Here is a 21,876-nt window from a genome sequence, read left to right as displayed (position 1 = left end):
ATGTATGTACACATCTGTTTTTTCCCCTAAATGTAGCTGGTGCGGCTTATATTCAGGTGCGGCTTATAGTCCGGAAATTACGGTAATTGTTTTTAGCTCATGAACATTTTAGCTTTTTTTGGGGAACGTTTTTTTTTTACGTTTTTAAATAATAATAAAAACAAAATGTAGGAAACAAAAAATAAAGGGACCCATAAAATGTGTCCGCGACCCACAAAAGGGTCCCGACCCAGTGTTCTAATCTTTCTAGAGATAGAGAGATTTAAGCGTTTACCTTTTTTCTTTTATTTCCCGTTATTTTTTATCTGAGAATTTGGATGAAACCATCAGTGCACGATGGTGTGTCCGCCTGCGCTGCACCTGCGTGTGCGTCAGCGGCCCATTCAGACCGGTGCCAGCTCAAAATAGCATACTGGTCTGTCAGCGAGCTAATGGGAACGGCCTTCTGCTCACATGCTCCTCTGTACGAGGATGGCCAGTGGTGGAAAAAGTACTCAAATGTTTCACTTAAAGGACCACTTCACCACTTTTCAACTTCTCTTCCTATAATTGGTCCTAACTAATGTTCATGTTAAAATACCACCATTTTTTCCTACTCAGTCTGTGTCTCATAGGAAGGCTGTGGGCAGTTCAGAAACCCGTCCACCAGTGACATCATCGATGGTGAATCCAAGCTAATAGAAACGGCAGGCTTTCTTTTCCTGAAAAGTTGCAATGCAAAAGTTGAAGCCATCGTTCTCACGATAATACAAATCTAAATATATTTTAAAACAAATCTTGTTTAAAAAAAAATCTGCCTAATGATGATGTCACTGGTGGACGGGTGTCCGAACTGCCCAAAGCTCTCCTATGAGACACAGACTGAGTAGGAAAAAATGGTGGTGTTTTATCATGAACATTAGTGAGGACCAATTATATGAAGAGATGTTGAAAAGTGGTGAAGTGGTCCTTTAAGTAAAAGTACATCAATACTGCAATTTAGACATACTCCGTCACAAGTATTCGGAGTTACGGAATTCAACATGCACTTGAGTAAAAGTACAAAAGCATTGGCATAAGAATGCACTTAAAGTACCAAAAGTAAAAGTACTCATTGTGAACAATGTCTCATTTCACGTTTTCAAATGTATAACAATCTTTTGAAAATAGCAGATCTACAAGCTCACAATGCGTCACACCCGCAACGCATTGTGAGCTTGTAGATCGGTTATTTATTTTCAAATGGCCGAAATGTATATAGGGCTGAAGTGGTTACTGTATGTTTTGTAATAATAATCAGAATCTACAAAGTAACTAAAGTTTTCAAATAAATGTGTAGTGGAGTAAAAGTACAACATTTGCCCCTGAGATGTAGTAGAAGTAAAAGTATTGGAAATTGGAAATACTCAAGTAAAGTACAAATACCTCAAAATTGTACTTAAGTACAGTACTTAAGAAAATGTAGGCTACTCAGTTACACCACTGACGATGACAAACCAAAGAGCCTCATTAGCGCCACCAAATGAATGGACGTCTGTGCACGGTAAGGCCTGCACACGCTGCTGTGACGTGAACACATCCGCACGTTTGCGTGTGTGGTATTTGTTCATGAAAAAAGTGGAAAAAAAAAATCATCTGCGAATCTTGGTGTGAGATCCGGTTGGACGAGCACAGTGTTTGCACTTCATTTCAGGAGTCAAAATGAATGCAAACATGAAAATCTCCTCGTTGCTCTGCATACACTATTATGCACTATTAAACTAAAATGCTATAACCCATTTTGGGCGGGAACCCCTTTTGGTGTTTTAAACATTATGTTATAATTTAGCTATTGAAAAATAGCAGACCTACAAGCTCATAGCGCGCCACCGAGTGGCGCTCTACGAGCTTGTAGGTCTGCTATTTTTTGAAAAATCGTGAAAATATTTATTTCAGAAAACTGGAGGATTTAGAAGATTTTTTTTTAATTTTGAGGTCAGGCCTGTATGGGATAAAGTGCCTGCGGGCAGCCGAGGCCACGTACAGCCTCAGCATGAAGAGCCCTCTCTCTGGGCCTGAGGTGCTCTCATACACCCTCCACTGGAGGGTGTCTGGATCCACACATCCATGATCCATGTGCTGTACCACCAGGGGAGAGCGGGGGCAGTGGGCCCTACAAATAGTAGCAGTAGTATTACCGTATTAGTAGTAATAGTACTAGTTATACAACAGTAACAGTATAGTAAAAGTAACAGTATAGGCCTTTTGTTCTCGAGCTGAAAACCCTTCGGCCGTTTCCTGCATAGCGTAAAATACGTGGCACTCCGGAGTTTGCATGTCTCCCCGTGTCCCCTAGGGTAGATACCCTCACAAAAACATGCCGTAATCCTGGTCTCTAAACTACCTCCCCCTGGCCAGCCGGGGCGCCTGATGGAGGGGAAAGGAACTGGTCGGAATAACGTGTTCCTTTCACGCGCTCCAGCCGGGGAAACTCTCCCCTGTCAGGTGAAAAGAAGCAGCTTGGACTCCTCATGCATAGAAGGAAGCATGAGGTCAGTCCGCTGCCCCCCCAGTTTGGCAGAGGAAGTGTAGCGCCCAGGATTACATTAGATAATTGACACTGGGTGAAAAAATGGGTTACAAAATTGTGGGATAAAACATTTAGAAAAAAGAAAAATACGTGGCACTCCAATTAACCCATTTTGACCTGAGATCAGATTCTAAAAATGTCTGTTTGAAAATGACAGTTTTCTGAAAAAGCTATGTTTCTGTGTCAGTCGTTCTTCGATTTTTCAAAAATAGCAGACCTACAAGCTCATAGCGCGCCACTCGGTGGCAAGCTATGAGCTTGTAGATCTGCTATTTTTCAATAGCTAAAGCATAACATAATGCTAACACCAAAAGGGGTTCCCGCCCCAAAATGGGTTAAAAAAAATAAAAAAATAAGCAAGTTAATAGTTTGGCTATTTTGAAAGAAGGATTTATTTCTGCGGTGATTGTGTTAATAGTTAATGATGGTTGTATAATTGTGCCGAGCAGGGAGAAAAATGTAGCAGAGCCGAACGCCAAGCAAAATATCATATGCACACTTGTATTCTCATTCTATAATAAATATTTGTTCAATCTATTCGTGTGTTATGTGAACAATGTATAGATAGGTGTGTGTGTGTGTGTGTGTGTGTGTGTGTATACATGTATTTGTAACAGTAGTTACAGAAGTCGCGACCCACTTGGGAAACACAGTGCTCTAACCTGTCACTAGGGGGCTCTGTGCAGGACTCTGCTCCATCAGCACCATGTGTTGCAGCAGGGGACTGTGGGCCCCGTTGCCCCCAGCCTCCGACAGGTACGGGGTGAGGTGGGCTCCCGACAGGAACGGGGGGCTCAGGGACAGAGCCGGCTGCATCCCACTCTCCGCTTGGGCCGACGTCACCTGGGGGGAGGGGGCGAGAGGGTCGAGGAGCAGTTTTGATTGATTCATTGATTGAATACTTTATTAGCAGTTTGCAGAAAAGAAAATACAGGATACACACAAGATACAGTTCAAGTCAAAGTCCAAGTCTCAAGTCCAGATCTTTGTGACTTACATTTACCGTTTAGTTTCGTTTATTTCGATCATCATCAAAAGTATGACAAATCATTACATTTGACATTACATCCAACATTTCTTATTTGGTCGATTGAAAAGGCATAGGCTGAAGCTCAAAGCTTATCAATGCATATCCTTAACCCTAGAACACTAAACCCGGGTGATTTATAACCGGACAATTATATTTTTGTCATTTTCCTAATGTTGCTGATGTCTGAGGTTGGTGGGTCTTTCAGTATACTTCCTGGTGCTCAGTGACATCATAGAAGGTAGGCTTGTTTTCCTGATCACATCCCTGGTTTTTTCTACAGGCAGGTGTTCGGGTAAAATTCACCCGTATTTAGTGATAGAGAAAATCCCAAATGGGTATGTATGTCAGGGTAAAAATAGTGGTCTCTTATTGGCTCCTCGATGTTGTAAGATGATAAGAGCTAGGTGCTGTACAATAAATAAAATTAAATAAAACAAGAGCATAGTAAGTACAGATTCGAGTGCATGTCTCAAGGTCTCCAGAATCTGGATTCTATGACTGTTTGGCAGTGCCATGGCAGTTACCAAGGTAACTGAAAACAAACATCGTTTATGATAGATTTAAAGACTTAAAACAGACAAAGAGCCAGTCAGTCAGTCAGTCAGTCAGTCAGTCAGTCAGTCAGCCAGTCAGTCAGCCAGCCAGCCAGCCAGTCAGTCAGCCAGCCAGCCAGTCAGCCAGCCAGCCAGCCAGTCAGTCAGTCAGTCAGTCAGTCAGTCAGTCAGTCAGTCAGCCAGCCAGTCAGCCAGCCAGCCAGCCAGCCAGCCAGCCAGCCAGCCAGCCAGTCCTTACATTGGAGGCAGCAGTGGAAGTGGCGGTGGCAGGCAGCCCCAGGGTGATATTGGGGAGCGATGGCGAGGTGTAGAGGGACAGCTGGTTGATGGAGCCCCGCTCGGCACCGCTGCACAGCCGCTGGGCCAACGACGCCTGCACGGCAGAAGCACATGAATGATTTATTGACATCCGTTCAATCAAAAACATCCAGCAGAGAGAGATAAACAACACAGAGGCAGATGTCCATGAGACATGTCCCTGCTACGGTTGGGGATTGTTTTTCCCCCCTGAATCTGCTATTGAAAAATAGCAGATCTACAAGCTCATAGCGCGCCACCGAGTGGCGCGCTACGAGCTTGTAGGTCTGCTATAGAGGGTATGCGCATGCTTAAAGTGAATGGCACATCGAGTGGCAAATCGAGTGGCAAAGCAACAGGCAAAGTGAGTTTAACATTGTTTAATGTTGTTTAATGCAATCAGATATGACTTTTCTGTGTGGATGTATGGGCTGTCGAGGCCAGAAAGTAGTTTTTTGCCACTCAGTAGGCGTTCCTGCATAACTTCCTGGTTTGATGATGATGTCACGCGCATACCCTCTATTTTTGAAAAATCGAAGAGCGACTGACATACATAGCTTTTTCAGAAAACTGTCATTTTCAAACAGACATTTTTAGAATCTGAGACACTGACTATAATAATATGCAACCATAAGGATATGGTGATGTTATCATAGTCCGTGTCTCAGGGGGAAAACTTAACAAACAATAATGTGATCAATGTGAAAGAGTTTAATTCCAATAAAATAAACACAGAATAGAGGGTATGCGTGTGACATCATCATCAAACCAGGAAGTTATGCAGGAACACCTACTGAGTGGCAAAAAACTACTTTCTGGCCTTGACAGCCCATACATCCACACAGAAAAGTCTTATCTGATTGCATTAAACAACATTAAACGATGTTAAACTCACTTTGCCTGTTGATTTGCCACTCGATGTGCCATTCACTTTAAGCATGCGCATACTCTCTATTCATGTAAAAATTATATTCATAATCTTTGGGAATCATTACAAGAATGATGCATGATGAAAGTAGAAATTAAAACGGTAGCGATCGGGTGGTGACAGCAGTGACAATGCAGAAATAATGGGTCAATAATGGGTATGCTTAAACCTAAACTGACAGTCTCATTTCTCACCAAAAGCCCTTGAATATGATTAAGTATTACAGTCATAATGGTAATCTCACACTTCATATATCGCACACACCATACCTGTAACTTTCATTAGCCCTCTTATTATTCCCAGAATAAAAATAAAAATAAACTTTTTTTTTTTTGGAAAACTCTTCCAAGGGCCACAAGGGGCGCTCCGCGGGCCAAATCCGCCAGTTGAATACCACTGCTGTAGGGGATTATTCTTTTAAAGTAACCTTCCCAACCATAGACATATATACATAGACGCCTCATTTGCCGCTGCAGTTCATTGGAGCGACGTGTATCCCAATGAAGGCGGAAGTGCAGTGCTGAAGGCTTTTTTTTTTTTTTTTAACAAATCTTTATAACAGTCATGACAATATACATTACAATACAAAACAAGACAAACAAACAAACACAAACAACAAAGTTATTAACAATACAACATCAGAGCCAGGGGGGATTAGATTACTAACAGAAAACATTAAAGAGTGAACACAAAGCAACAGTTCTCCGCATCTTTCTTATTTAGAATTGCTGAAGGCATTTGCTGAAGGCGACCGTCGCTACCCAAGTGACGTCACTCATGTGACTCGTCTCTCGCTGTCACTCAAGTGACTACTGGCCAATCACAGCGCGTCTTTTCCGGGACTTATGTTACGCACGCGGAAGCTTGACAAGCTTCCGCTTTGCTTCCGCTGTTCTTCGCAAGGAATGTCGGGAAAATTGTGCCTTCAATTTTGACACACGCCTCAGAGCCGGAAGGGGCGTCTATGTATATATGTCTATGTTCCCAACCCTGCTAAAAAACTATTTAAGAAGAAAGGGGGTGACGAGCAACATTTGTAAATATAGCAGCATCACAATAATTTTAACCACTATTTCCATATTTTATACATTAGCTTTTCAAGAATAGCAGATTTACAAGCTCACAGATCTCGTAGAGCTGCAATTCGTAAGAAATCTTGAATCATTTAGAATGTCCCTTCTGGGTCCCTTTATCCCATTTTGACCTGAGATCAGATTCTAAAAATGTCTTCTACATCCTGACAGTTTTCTGAAAAAGCTATGTTTATGTATTGTCGTTCTTCGATTTTTCAAAAATAGCAGACCTACAAGCTCGTAGCGCGCCACTGGGTGGCGCGCTATGAGCTTGTAGATCTGCTCTTTTTCAATAGCTAAAGCATAACATAATGCTAACACCAAAAGGGGTTCCCGCCCAAAATGGGTTATTTTCCCATATCACCCAGCATCCTTTGCCAACATGTGAAGACCTCGGCAGCCTGTGGACACGATGGCACAGGATGCTAAATAAAGAAACTAGAAGCTAAGCTACGACCCGCAGCCATGCACCCACACACATCAGTACAGGTCCTCTGACAGCAACCCATGCTCTGTGTGTGTGTGTGTGTGTGTGTGTGTGTGTGTGTGTGTGTGTGTGTGTGTGTGTGTGTGTGTGTGTGTGTGTGTGTGTGTGTGTGTGTGAGTTAGTGTGTGTGAGTTAGTGTGTGTGTGTATGTGTGTGTGTGTGTGCGTGTTAGTGTGTGTGTGTGTGTGTGTGTGTGTGTGTGTGTGTGTGTGTGTGTGTGTGTGTGTGTGTGTGTGTCATTGTTGATTTTGTCAACTAAAATTATGACAAAAAATGTTCGTCGACTACTATTAAAACTAAGCTATGATGACTAAAACTATGACTAAATATATTGACAATTTCGTCCAAAAATAAAAACTAGATTAAAATGTTAGGAAGGGACTAGTGGACAAGAGATCCAGTATAAGTCATTTTACACTTGGTTGCATGCTGAAAATAGTGTAAATTCAGTCATTACGACGGCATCAAGGCCCGCCAAAATACATTTTAGTGGACTAAATCAACTGTAGATTTAGTTGACTAAAATCTTATGATATTTAGTTGACTAAAACTAGACTGACACTAAAACATTCCAGGTGACTAAAACTAAAATTAAAGTTAATTAAAACTATTCAAGAGACTATGACTAAAACTAAAATCCAAATTTGCTGTCAAAATCAACACTAGTGTGTGTGTGTGTGTGTGTGTGTGTTACCTCTGTGCAGTTGGAGACCGCCACTGTGATTCCGTTCTCATTGGGGATGTTGTTAGAGCTGTTGTTGGGGGAACTGGGGCCTGAGCCGGGGGCACTGTTACACGCAGAATCTGTCACACACACACACACACACACACACACACACACACACACACACACACACACACACACACACACACACACACACACACACACACACACACACACACACACACACACACACACACACACACACAACTTAGGGCTGCAACATACATTTAATTATCTTCGTAGCGATTATTCTATGTATTGCAACTTTTTGGATTAATTTTAAAATTGAGATGCGTGTATTTTATGTAAATATTAATATAATGAATCAATGCAAAATTAACACTTTCAGCGCTCCCTGGTGTTCATTTGAAATTACTGCAGGCAGCCAGGGCATAATGTGTATATTGGCGCCAAGCATTTCCGCCCACACAGCCCAATACAACAATAGGAGGAGCGAAACGTTTTTTCGAGCAGCAGCCGACATGTCTTAGGTTTCACCACAAGTAGTAATATGGCTGGCGCGATGCGATCAGAAATCACTATTTACATCTGAACGTCGGGTGGTTTGGACTAAAACAACACTTTTTCGGAGAAAACAAGCAGCAAAGAAACAACAATGAGTGGATCCTTATGGGAGGCGCACAGGTCAGCTCCATATATGGAGATCTAAGGGTTTGAGGTTTGAGGTCAGGTGCTCCATCCCTGATGATGTCACGTGATGTCATGTGCTCCATCCCTGATGATGTCACGTGCTCCATCCCTGATGATGTCACGTGCTCCATCCCTGATGATGTCACGTGCTCCATCCCTGATGTCACGTGATGTCACATGCTCCATCCCTGATGAAGTCACGTGCTCCATCCCTGATGTCACGTGATGTCACATGCTCCATCCCTGATGATGTCACGTGCTCCATCCCTGATGATGTCATGTGATCCATCCCTGATGATGTCACGTGATCCATCCCTGATGATGTCACGTGCTCCATCCCTGATGCCACATGATGTCACGTGCTCTCTCACCCCGACCAACCGACCAACCAACGCACACACTGACGGGAAATGCACGATTCCATAGTTAACTGCAACCTTCGGTCGCAATTAAATTGTGACTTTTGTGCTATCATTGTGCTCAATGAACATCGTGTGCGTGTGTGCGTGCGTGCGTGTGTGTGTGTGTGGGGGGCATACCTGCCATGTCTAGCGAGCGCTTCTTGGCGGTGGTGATGGGACTGTCCCGCCGCCGCAGCAGGGGGCTGCTCCTCCTCTCGCTGACCTTCTGCTTCAAGCGGGAGCGCAGCTTCAGGTTGGGCTCGGACGCTGAACCACCGCAAAAAAACAAAAAAAGAGAGACACACTCGATTGGTTGATTGATCGTTTGACTGGGCAGACTGGGCAGTAACTTTTCTTGTGGAAAAGAGACCCCCCCCCTTGGCTCTGTACAGCAGTGCCAAGGGGGATCACATGCAATTCATTGCATGTGATTTTTTTCTAAGTGTTGGAGTTTGGAAGCACTCGTTGAATATCACTCAACAGTCCTGCGTACCAGCCGTTTTGAATGTGCACATAGTGCAGCAGGCAGCAGGAGGTTGCTTTACTGATAACGAGCACTTCCATAATCTGATACTTAGAAAATAATCATCTGCAAGGAATTTAGCTCATAACATGTCTACAGTGGATTTTTATTAAACAAAAACTTTACAGATTGAAAGAGGATACTTCAAGCTTTCCCTACAGCTGCAATGTTGGTGATTTTGACGTTGTTTAATATAATTAGAGAGAACTTTTCTGTTTGGATGAATGGGCTGTCTATGGGAAGTAGCACCTAGTTATCACCTTGCTGGCAAGATGGCTGCTGAATATGGCCAATTGGCTTAGGCGGCGTTTCAGAGTATGGGGTCAGACTCCCATTGGCTTAGGCGGCATGGGGTCAGACTCACATTGATGACTAGGTCGCTTATATTTCATGAGCTGTTATATGTCAGGTTTCACCTGACAATTGCACCTCTCCCGTTTCCGCTCATTTTCAGTCGTTTTTCGCCGAATGAGTCGGGATGCTAGGGTTCATATTTTGTATATAATGCAGAGTTGAAATTGCTTTTCTAGTTTCATTGAGTTCCTGAACACAAAAATCAGAGTTGTGTATGAAGGCTTCATGAAATGATATTACCAACAAGTAAGACGCGCGAACGCGGGAAGCGAACGCAGCTCGTAAATTGCAATAACAACAATTAGAATAAATTACGTACTTTTTAAAGGTTTTTTTTTAAGTTCTCTTTTTTGTTAATTATTTTATTTTTTAAGTGTTTTTTTTGTGTGTTACAGCTGCACCCTCTGGTGGCAGGCGGGTGGTGTTACAGCGTGACACACAGACAGACACACACACACACACACACACACACACACACACACACACACACACACACACACACAGACAGACAGACGTTCTGCTAGGTCTCATAGTTAGTGCTCACTGCGTTCGCAATGAGATTCCGTTATTCCCAGGGAAGACTAACTGCGTTGCCTAGGCAGCAGACAGTGTGGTTCTTAACCGTGTGACAGTGACGGCCTTCTAAAACAATGGGCTTTAGTCACAGGCCATCTGCCTATAGGTGACGCTTGTATAGCCTGGATCTATAGAGGGTATGCGCGTGACATCATCATCAAACCAGGAAGTTATGCAGGAACGCCTACTGAGTGGCAAAAAACGACTTTCTGGCCTTGACAGCCCATACATCCACACAGAAAAGTCCTATCTGATTGCATTAAACAACATTAAACGATGTTAAACTCACTTTGCCTGTTGCTTTGCCACTCGATTTGCCACTCGATGTGCCATTCACTTTAAGCATGCGCATACTCTCTATTGTACTGTATGTTTCACGGGGAAGCTCACCGACATTCCATTTGTATGAAATATGCCCACACAAGACTAAAGAAAATAACTCGTTTGACCCAACTTTAGGTGTTCTTCTGTAAAGTGCAACCCAATTAGTTTCATTTCAAGCATGTCGTTTGTTGATATTTTTCCCATCCCCGGACGGGAGTTAACTTTGGAATAAAAACTTTGTCAATTAGTCCCAGACTGAACCCTGCTGTTCAGTTGCTCTCAGGACAGGCGGCCGTCCAATCAGAGCCCCCCCCCCTCCCCCCCCCCCACCACCCCCTCAACAAAAACAGAGAAATTAGCTCCAATTTCTGTGTCATATCTGTGTCCCTGATGTCTCTTGTGTGTCTGTGTGCTCGCAGAGCTGTGAAGAGAGGCAGGATGGAAGGAATGCCATGTCACGTTGGCTCATGCCATGGAGGCTATCGCTGTGTACTCTGCCGGGTTAATCAGGGGTCCTCCGCGCCCCTCCCGTTAACCGATTAGGAGGCCCTTGTGTGTTACTTGTTACTAATTACGAAGTGATATTTCGGCTATTGACGGGAGAACAAAAGCGCTGGACTGGAGCAAAACAACACCCCCGTTTTGTTTTCTCACTCTTTGATATGTTTTAATATTGCATAACCCACTAAACAAAGCCAAACACAAATCCAATGGCAATTATTAATTATAACCTGTTTACCACACCAGCACTAGGACGTTGGAATTGATGCGCACATGATGAATCGTCATCCCCACACACCCAAGAGAGTGAGCCTCTATCGTGACAGCGTACATGTGCATCTGCTCTGGATTGTCGATATCTTGCAACTCGCTACAATACATTTGTTTGACCCATATAGCGGTGTCCCTGAGTGCCACCAAAGAGGTGGTGGGTGGCACGCCTTGCGGTTCTTTTTAAAAAATGTCTTTATTTGTTTGTTTTCCTTTTCTGCACAATTTAGTCCCCATGCCAATTTCCCCCATGTTTGTGTAATCCTTGTCAAGAGTGAACTCCTTCCGTTCATGGGGAGGGTGTAGACCAGTGGTTTTCAACCAGTCCTTGAGGGGGTTCCAGGTGGTCCCCAGCTAGAGTTGGTAACCAAATTGACCCTTATAGATCTTTTGAGAGTGTAACATTAATTTCATTTTACACTCTCAAGAGTTACACTATTGTTAAACCCCTGCATTACTTAATTTACAAGACGTCGAGAGTGTAGAAGAATTGTTATATTGATCAACGATAAGAAAATATATTCTAAGTTTTGGGTCTGGAGGCTAAATGTCATCAAATGGTGGTCCGTGGCTCAAATGCCCAATAAAAATGGGCCTTGACATGAAAAAGGTTGAAAAACACTGGTGTAGACGTTAAACACGTGAAGTCGGCTGTCGCTTCTTTTCCCCCGACAGTGAGGAGTTTCACCAGGAGGGTCTGACTCTAACACAAGCGGAGGAACAGACCATCGCTCCCAGTTCTGCTCCCTGCAGATTCAGAACCAACCTGTAGGTGGCGCTATTGCAGCTACAGAGATCCCCCTCTCTCTCCCCCCGCCTGCGTCCTATCTGTGAACCAGAACATATGATAGGAGTGCCCGGAATCAAAGTCCAGTCTCCCCAGTGGGCAGGGACTTTACCCCTGTGCCATCCCGATGGCTAATGCTCTGTTTACTTTACCAAACAGGGCCATCAACAGGGCCCCCCGTCCCGTCAACCAAGCCCTCGTGTGTTCTTTTTTTACTAATAATAATTGGGAGTGATGCTTCAGCCTTTCACATGAGAACAAAAGGAGGGAACTAAAATAACCAGACTTCTCTCTCTTTTTTTCCCTTCACTCTAGTCTTTGATATACAGTAGTTTTTTTAAATTGCATAACCAAGGGTAAAATGAAATGCACGAATTGAATGGTGATTAATTATAGCCCATTTACTAAATGACAGGATACGACCAGGATACGAACAGAGAAACAATATGAAAGGATCCCCTGTCGCAGATAAAAGCATCAGCAAAATGGCTTTGGCTTTAAAGGGGAATTTCTCCCTAAACAAAAGTAAGTTGATAATTATGTATATTGACCAAAAAAAAAGATTTAAAAAAAAATAAAGATATAGGGGCTGCTGAAGCTGGAGCTGAAGCTGCAGCTGGAGGGGTCTAACGCTAGAACTCCTATTCAATCGCACAATTGTTTTTTGTTCACATCTGTTCTAGATGATGTGACAGCAACACTCCATGCATTGTTGACACTGCACTCTTCCTGGTCTACGTGAGCTGACGTTAGACCCCTCCAGCAGCAGCCCCAGCTCCAGCCCCAGCTCCCCTATATATATTTAAATATTATTTTTGGTCAATATACATAATTATCAACTTACTTTTGTAAAAAAAGGTTTATGGAGAAATTCCCCTTTAACACATACAACTACAGCTCAGTGGTCGTGTGTTTCTCTGTGGGCGGCTGTGGCTCAGGATGCAGAGCAGGTCGTCCAATGATCCCTGGGTTGGCGGTTCGAATCCCGGCTCCTCCTGTCTACAATGTCTACATGTTCAGGGCAAGACACTGAACCCATTGCCTCCCATTAGTCGGGCGGTGCTATAGCTTGCCACCATCGGTGTGTGAATGTGGGAAGTGAGGACGCTGAAGTCGACTGTTCGCCGCTTCACCTCCCAATGTATGAATGAATGAACCATTGTAACGCGATTTGAGCACTTGGAAAAGCGTTATCATCGTCATTAAGGTCGTCGGGTTCAATCCCCGGCGAGGTCATACCAAAAACGGTAAAAATGCCTCCCTGCTCTGCACTCAGCATCAAGGGTTGGATTGAAGGGGTTAGAAATAGATCAACTATAAATGATTCCCGAGTGCGGCACGGCTGAGGATCATCGTTTCAAGAGATGGGTCAAATAGGGAGAACACATTTCGCATAGAGCAATGTATGTGACAAACGCAGTAGTAGGACTTTAACTTTTAAACTTTTAACTCCAACTTTCTGTATTTTCTGCTTTTCTTTTCTGGATGGACCTTAGCTTTGAGAGGGGCACAAGGAACCAAGCCCCAGTCTACTCTCTACCGTGGTGGGTGGGGACTTTTCCCCATGCGCTGCCCAGATGGGATGCTCTTGCATTTTTATGAAAACACTTCCTCCAAATTTTCGAAGGCATGTTTCACACTCAAAGGGTCCCACGACCGATGCCCAGAACCCACCAGATGTGTGTCCGCAAACGTGTGTAATTGGGCCCCGGAGAGGAGTGCAGAACTGTTCCCACCAGCAGCCATTTAAACATCCCAGAAAGCAGCCCAATAGACCGTGAAAAGTTGTCATATTTAAAACACACATTTTCTGTCAAATTTAAAACTCAATTTTCTCTATTGACTCAAAGCCTATAACAATTTCTGTAGCTTGTTGGAACGGCACTACGGCAAGATCCAACTTGTGATGTGTTTTCATTCTGGACTCATCTTTGCCCATATTTAATACAATTTATTCAGGAGTATCCGATTATATTCTGATAAAACTGTTGTTTTGTTGGTGCGTGTATGAAACTTTCTGTCATGTGGAGTAAACAGGACATCAACCATATATTTAAATGTTGGCTCATCTAAATTAATTATCTGATTAATTGAATTAATGTAACCCCAAACTGGAGTCAATTGTACACTGTGCCAACATGGATAGTTGGCTCGAGCTGCAAAACACGATTGAGAAGGAACAATGCCATTGCCAGCCACAGACATAATTAACATGTATTTCATGAAATCCCCCATGGCCAGGAACGTGTTTAACGAGTTATTGAGCTTTCCATTAATGAATACTCGCCTCGATCATATTTGCCGTATAGCAGGGCTCCCGGTCGATGTGTTTTGCCTGTTTCAAGATGGCGGTGCTCACACAATGCTGGGGATGCTGGTCTTTATAGCCCTTTATCTCTGATTTACAGCTCAGATCCATCGGATTGAACAAAGCGACTATGTTTAGCGGCTCAATAGTAAATCCCGGTTAGCGCGCGTTTAATATTAATGCTTCTAAAGACTCTTAAATAGACATTCAACACATTAGCCTTAGCGCACGGTCGCTAGCTATGTTTGGGGGACCCGAAACGGCCGAGTATTCCAAACGAAATAGAACGAGAATCTATGGCGACAATAGCAACAGCGCCTGGGGGTTAGTCGCTAATCTTTCCATAATTTCAGCCAACATGAACCAAACAAGTAACTTTAGGGGTCTGACGGAGCTGCTTGTCGAGTTCCATCCAGTAATGAGCGAATGCATCAGGTGGGCTAAGTAAAAAAAGAGATTGCTGACCACTAGCTACATGGGCAAAACAATATTACACAGGGTTTACCTCATGAAACCCCCAATCTTTTAAGGCAACCTCTGGTGCCATGTTGATATTATACCCACCAAATGGTTGATAGATGTACTGGACATAGTTGTCCCTTAGTTGCTTTCCATTTTAATAGCTCTTTATCTTCTGCATGTGTCTCTGGTTATGTTAAAGATTGCTTGTGTTTTGTGACAAATACAGACCAATTTCTAAATATTCATTCATAAAATATATTTAAAAAAAAAAGTCCTTCAAAAGTGTATTTAAAGGTTTTAACAGGAAAACCCCACTCCGGTATTCCATGCCAGGTGTTTCTCTGTCTGTGTTTATAGCTGCTCCAGAAGGCATGGAAAAAACGCCTTCTTTTAGCCAGTAGATGTAAGTAATTCCCCCTTTCCTGTCAATCATTGCCCCGCTCCTCCCCCAAGCCGTTTGCGCCTAATTATTGGATTGGGTTAATGACCACAAGCTCACAGTGCGTCGCATTCCGCTATTCGGCATACAACAAAGTATATAGGGCTTGAAATGGTTCATATTTTAATCTTCATCATCATTTTTCGACCGCGGTCGAGATCGTGGATTTCACAATATTACGCCAGACTTCCCGGTCCTTCATTGCCATCCCCAGTTCCTGCTTACTGTTATTATATTTTAATACCACGGTATCACATTTTTTGTTCATTATTCTGTGCTCCGATTTTATTCTATTGCTTCAGTTTTAAATAAAGCACTCTGTACTCTCCTTTTGACACAAGTGTGGTATATTATTTTGTATTGGTGTGAATTGAGACATGGCCTAGTTAGACGAGCTAAACACTCCTCTCCGCTAATGACCACAGACATAGTTGTTCTCACTTTGAAGGTCAGGGTTCACAGAACTATTCTCCCACCCTCTCGCTCGCCTGGAGAGGGAGGGTGGGAGAGTTCTGGTCTGCCCGGCGTCGCTCACACGCTGAGAGGGAGCCGACGTAGCATGATGCTCCTCGTCCCTTGTATAACCCCGTATCGAAGGGTCATGGCAGGCTGGGCAACAATGCGAGCTGTGGAACAACACGTATGTTCCCGCGCACATGCGTGTCCCTTGGGTGGCATGGGTGGCCTTGGAATGACCCTGCGATCGCATACATAAGGATGGGAGCAATGCCAAGCAGAGAGATAGAGAGACACCGAAAGAGAGAAACAGGGAGAGAGAGATACAGAGAGAGAGAGAGAGAGAGAGAGAGAGAGAGAGAGAGAGAGAAATCCATACACAAAGGAGCGCTGTTGGTCGCTGTGACCGTTGCCGGGCAGCGCCGGGTGCCAGTCCTCCACTTTATGGCCAGCCAGTGTTATAAAGAAGCCTCAAACCTCCCTGGCAGCTGGCATTACCATAAGTAAACCCCGCAAAGCACGTCAGTGCTGTGTGGGCAAATATCAGGGTGGCACAGCTCCTCTCAGCAGAGCAACACACAACGCTTAGCCTTCTAACCGATACACCATTTATTTTTAAAAGATATATTTTTCAAATTTTTCACGGTCTGAATTGGCTTCTCGAACGTTATGCACTTTCGAGTCTCGACTCACTCCCGCCAGTTTCCCCACAAATACAGGTTTCTTTGTTCGGCTGATTTGTGTAAAGCCTGTTTTATTGCTTCATTCAATAACTAGGCCGGTGCCCGGCTGTAGAGCACCGAGTCAGTAACGATGGAAGTTGGAGATTCGCATGCCCCACCCGGCTATGCAATACCCGTGTCAGAGTACCCGTCCCACCCATCTGTCTGTGTCCCTTTTATGACCATATTCTGCCCAATTTCCATAAATTATATGGAAATTTCTGTATCTGTCTCTCTGTGTCTCTTTATTCCTATATATGGAGTTCTTTGTCAGGCATGCCCAAATATGGAGTGCTGTGATGTCAGAAAAGGCCAGCTCCATATATGGAGCCAGGAGCCTGGGCAGGGGCCCTGTCCAGAGCCCTGGCAGAGGCTTTTTGTGGCGGTTCTGGACAACCGTGGGTTCGACCAACTCGACATCGGATCGAATTTGAAGTCGGGCACTGGACTCCATTCGTGTGTTCCGAATTTGAAGTCGGTGAGGCGAACGGTTCTTGAGTTATGTGCATTACAGCCGTACACACAGACAGAGACATGGTGCATTTATAGACAGAAGAAGATAGTGAAGGTGTTTTGAATGAGGAGGCAGGGAGGGGTCTACTGAATTATGTTTGAATGAGGAGGCAGGGAGGGGTCTACTGAATTATGTTTGCCCAATGACGTCCCACTATACTATGTTTACGCAAACTTCCTTGCAACCGTGTTTGAAATGGCAGTAAACTATTCCGTTCTTAAGAGCACTTGAGCACTTTCTTCTCCAGCTCATTTGATAGGAAATGGGTCAGTGTTCTTTGTGACCAGGCTTTTTTGCTTGCCGGACTCAGCATTTCCAAGGTCCTCCAGCGTATCAACATCACAAGCTGTCAGACACTAGATTGTCCTGTTGACAAAGACATGGTATCTTTGGAACTGTTCAACAGTTCCAAAGTTGAATGACATCAGAATGATCTTTATATTCTTGATGGAAGACAGTCTCTGTGGGTGTCTTCATCATCCTCATCATCACGTGTCAGTCCAAACAATGATCTGTAACCGTCTGCCAAGGTTTCATGTTCATTGTAGGTGATGGCATGGCACTGTATAGTGCGTACATTTTACTTTTGGTACTTTAAGTACATGTTGCTTTTGCACTTTTACGCGAGTAAACATTTTGAATGTACGCATTCAAAATGTACTCCTTCAATGAGTGCCACATCGCTGTGTTGATACTATTACTTAAAGGTTTCATGACATTAATTGTCATTTATTTTTATTTTTCGTTTTTCTTTTAGGTTTTATGACACCCCAAAAACCTGAACTTTGAACATTCAGTGGATTTGCTGTGGTCTGGGATTTCTTTCTGTGTCTGTGAAGCCTTTTGAGCGGCAATGAAAACAGGCAAAACAGTGAAAACAGTGACATCTGCTGGCAAATCCCATTGTCATATATGGACTTTTCAGGCTGTGACATCACAGTCAGCAGGAAAATCGGAGCACTTGTTTGAGCCAGAAAACCCCAGACCACAGAAAATCTACTTAAAAAAATTAAGAAAAATTACAAAAACACAATCCCTTTAGCTAAAACATCTTAGTACTTTTTCCACCACTGCTTTTTTGATTCTCCTTCCTTCTGTCTTTCGCCGTGCCCCCCCACCCTCCCTCTCCTCCTCCTGGGGGTGGAATGTGGTGGTGTGGGCCAGAGTCAACTGTGGTGTGTGTGCTGCAGTGTCCCGCGGCCTGCCGGGCCCAGAATCAACAGGAGCAGAGCGCGGCCCGCACCCGCCGGCCTACCACCCCGCTAAGTGAATAATTACACTGTAAGGCGACCGCTGGTTTGCAGCTACACCACCACCACACGCACACACACACACTCACACACACACACACAGCAGACACCACACACGCAAAACAACCAGAGAGCACACCCGTCCCATATACACTGTGGGCACGAACACGGTCGCATACGCACACACACACACACAAACACACGCACACACAGTGCATCGTCAGGCTTTTGTACTTTTCGAAGTTTTCGGTCGTCATCTGACGACCGAAACGTTGCAATAAAAACCAACCTAAGTGAAGACAGTGTGCGGGATTCTCTTTTTTCTACCTATCAGTTCCTGTTATCCGACGCACCTGTCCTTTGTAGGTGTGCAGAAGGACTTTTCCGTATTATAGTAGAACTTCAAACATTGTACACACCTTTGTACACTCTTTGTGCTAAAGGGGCGTGAAAGCCTATAGGCTTCTTTTGTAGTTTGCTTTTACAGGTCAGGTTAAAGAAAACTAAACAAGGCATGCTGCTTAACCCATTTCCACCTGCTTCCAGATTCTACAAATGTCTTCTAAATCATGACAGTTTTCAGAAAAAACGTATGATTTGCGTCACATTTTCACGATTTTTCAAAAAATAGCAGACCTACAAGCTCGTAGCGCGCCACTCGGTGGCGCGCTATGAGCTTGTAGATCTGCTATTTTTCAATAGCTAAAGCATAACATAATGCTAACACCAAAAGGGGTTCCCGCCCAGATTGGGTTAACCCATTTCCACCTGATTCCAGATTCTACAAATGTCTTCTAAATCATGACAGTTTTCAGAAAAACGTATGATTTGCGTCACATTTTCACGATTTAAAAAAAAATAGCAGACCTACAAGCTCGTAGCTTTGGATTTAACCCATTTTGACCTGAGATCAAGATTCTAAAAATGTCTTCTACATCCCGACAGTTTTCTGAAAAAGCTATGTTTCTGTCAGTCGTTCTTCGATTTTTCAAAAATAGCAGACCTACAAGCTCGTAGCGCGCCACTCGGTGGCGCGCTATGAGCTTGTAGATCTGCTATTTTTCAATAGCTAAAGCATAACATAATGCTAACACCAAAAGGGGTTCCCGCCCAAAATGGGTTAACCCATTTCGCCCTGATTCCAGATTCTACAAATGTCTTCTAAATCATGACAGTTTTCAGAAAAAACATATGATTTGCGTCACATTTTCACGATTTTTTCAAAAAAATAGCAGACCTACAAGCTCGTAGCGCGCCACTCGGTGGCGCGCTACGAGCTTGTAGATCTGCTATTTTTCAATAGCTAAAGCATAACATAATGCTAACACCAAAAGGGGTTCCCGCCCCAAAATGGGTTAACACTGACCTACACCGTGATGTAAGCAACACAGCTGCAGCTACTGGTAATCAAATTAACGAGGGATTTAGAATGTGTCATAGTGCATTGACAATAGAAGAATCCCTGTGCAGGCCAGCTGTATAGGCAATCAATGCTGGAGCATCGAGCTGCGCTTAATGTGACACGGTAGCTATGATTGCGCCCAGGGCGGCCCTGCACGGATTTGCCTATACTCTTGACCAGTGGTTCCAAAAGTGGGGTCCGGGGACCCCTAGGGGTCCCTCAGAGAGTTCCAGGGGATCCCCCAGCTAAATGATAATTAGGAACCAAACGGACCCTTATGGGTCTGTAACTCAGAGAGTGTACAAATGGAACCAACGGTGCCGGAGATTAGCTGTACACTAACGGGCGGACGGACACACACACACACACACACACACACACACACACACACACACACACACACACACACACACACACACACACACACACACACACACACACACACACACACACACACACACACACACACAGAGTGCATAACATACTCTCTCCCCATGCCGATGGCCTGGTGGAGACAATTAGGGGCCTCAGATATAGAAATACCATTAAATGGGGTCTGTAGCCTAATGCATATCAAACTGGGGGTCCTTGAAATTAAACTGGTTGAGAATCACTGCTAGAATGTAAAGATCTTCTCTTGTGGGGATCCCTGGCATATTATTTTAAAATGGGGGTCTGCTAATTAGTGTCAATTTGGGGGTCCTTGACATGAAAAGGTTTGGGAACCACTGCTCTTGACTACTGCCTGCCCAGTGGAACACGCACGTCTCTGGACACACCTACATGTAACACACACCCATTATTAATTGTATTAGCTGCAGCTGCGTTGCTTACAAGCCTGCCATGTTTTTAACACATTTTGGGCGGGAACCCCTTTTGGTGTTATTGAAAAATAGCAGATCTACAAGCTCATAGTGCGCCACCGAGTGGCGCGCTACGAGCTTGTAGGTCTGCTATTTTTGAAAAATCGTGAAAATATTTATTTCAGAAAACTGGAGGATTTAGAATTTTTTTTTTTAATTTTGAGGTCAGGCCTAAATGGGTTAATTCGCCGTTTTCAACCAGAACTGTTTTTTTTTTTTTTTAATTTACCGTGTGCTTTTTGGGCTGCAGTGCTCTCGGCTGAACTCTTGAACCGCCTACGCATATATACTGTACAGAGTTCTCCACCAACGCTCTCATATGGGGGATGCTGGGAAATCCCTGACAGGCTAATTTAGGAGTGATTAATGGCATGGACGCTCTGATGCTATCTAAATTACGCCAAACGTGAGTCCGCACATAAGAGGCTGTCGGACGGCACAGTGGTGAACTGTGCTGCTGCGTGCGTGACTGCGCGTGCGTGACAAAACACGAGCTAGCAGAGCACAGCGGATGAGGTCCATGGCTAAATTACCCCAAACGTGCGCCAGCCCTCCTCTGCCACTGGCCAGAGCTGCTGCATGCTCAGTGTGTATGGGCGTGGAGCAAAATGGTGAAAGTGCATGTGTGTGCACCTGTGTTTGTGTATTGTACGTGTCAAGGAGTGTGTGTGTGTGCATGTGTGCGTGCCGTGTGAGAGCGTGCGTGCGTGCGTGCGTGCGTGCGTGCGAGGACATTCGCTTATTTCCATCGAAATAAGTAGTAAAGTGTGCCGCTTGGGATATTATTTACATTATGAAGAGAGGATATATACAAAAAAATAATAATTTTGAGTGATGGAAATAAGCGAATTAGCACAACACCCCATAGCCCCATTCAATTCAATGCAATTCATTGAGGGCTTATGGTAGGGGAAATAGCCAATAAGGAGCTTTTGCACAAAATAACACCTGGACCTCTTTGGTGGGGACGTAACAACTACAAAGAAAGGTAAGAAAGCCTTCTTCTTTAAGGTGGTTGCACACCGGCCGCGTTTTTCGGAAAACCGATGGAGAAACGATGCTTAAAAATCCGAATTGGCGCTGTGTGTGGAGACCTTTACTCTGTGATAAGAGTTCTCAAATTCTGCCCAAGCCTGACCTGACCCGACGTTTTAGGGCGTGCGTGCGTGCGTGCGTGCGTGCGTGCGTGCGTGCGTGCGTGCATGCGTGCGTGTGTGCGTGCGTGTGTGTGCGTGTGTGTGCGTGCGCGTTTGTACGGTACGTACCAGTCTTGCGCAGAGGGAAGTCATCGCGAGGGTTGTACACGCCCAACACAGGATGGTTATAGGCGGACAGTCCCGTCTGCGGAGGAGAGCTCTGGTCCAGCGAGCTGTGCTGGGTTTTCCTAGACAGACACACACACACACACGCACACACACACACACACACACAC

General features: G+C 44.3%; 1 protein-coding gene across 1 annotated transcript in view; it reads right to left on the bottom strand.

The window, feature by feature from the left end:
• The window catches only part of LOC306917519 (histone deacetylase 4-like), a gene marked incomplete at its 5' end in the record, with an annotated part of 81,704 nt that overhangs the window by 30,845 nt on the left and 28,983 nt on the right, over positions 1-21,876 (bottom strand). Inside the window, 5 exons of the mRNA XM_079495794.1 lie at positions 3,211-3,391; positions 4,371-4,505; positions 7,612-7,721; positions 8,832-8,960; positions 21,710-21,828. Of these exons, the coding sequence (XP_079351920.1) occupies positions 3,211-3,391; positions 4,371-4,505; positions 7,612-7,721; positions 8,832-8,960; positions 21,710-21,828 (674 nt within the window). The remainder of the gene's footprint in view (positions 1-3,210; positions 3,392-4,370; positions 4,506-7,611; positions 7,722-8,831; positions 8,961-21,709; positions 21,829-21,876) is intronic.

This window comes from Electrona antarctica (assembly GCF_951216825.1).
Source record: "Electrona antarctica genome assembly, chromosome: 24".
Classification (NCBI taxonomy): domain Eukaryota; kingdom Metazoa; phylum Chordata; class Actinopteri; order Myctophiformes; family Myctophidae; genus Electrona; species Electrona antarctica.
This window is presented reverse-complemented; position numbering and strand designations above follow the sequence as displayed.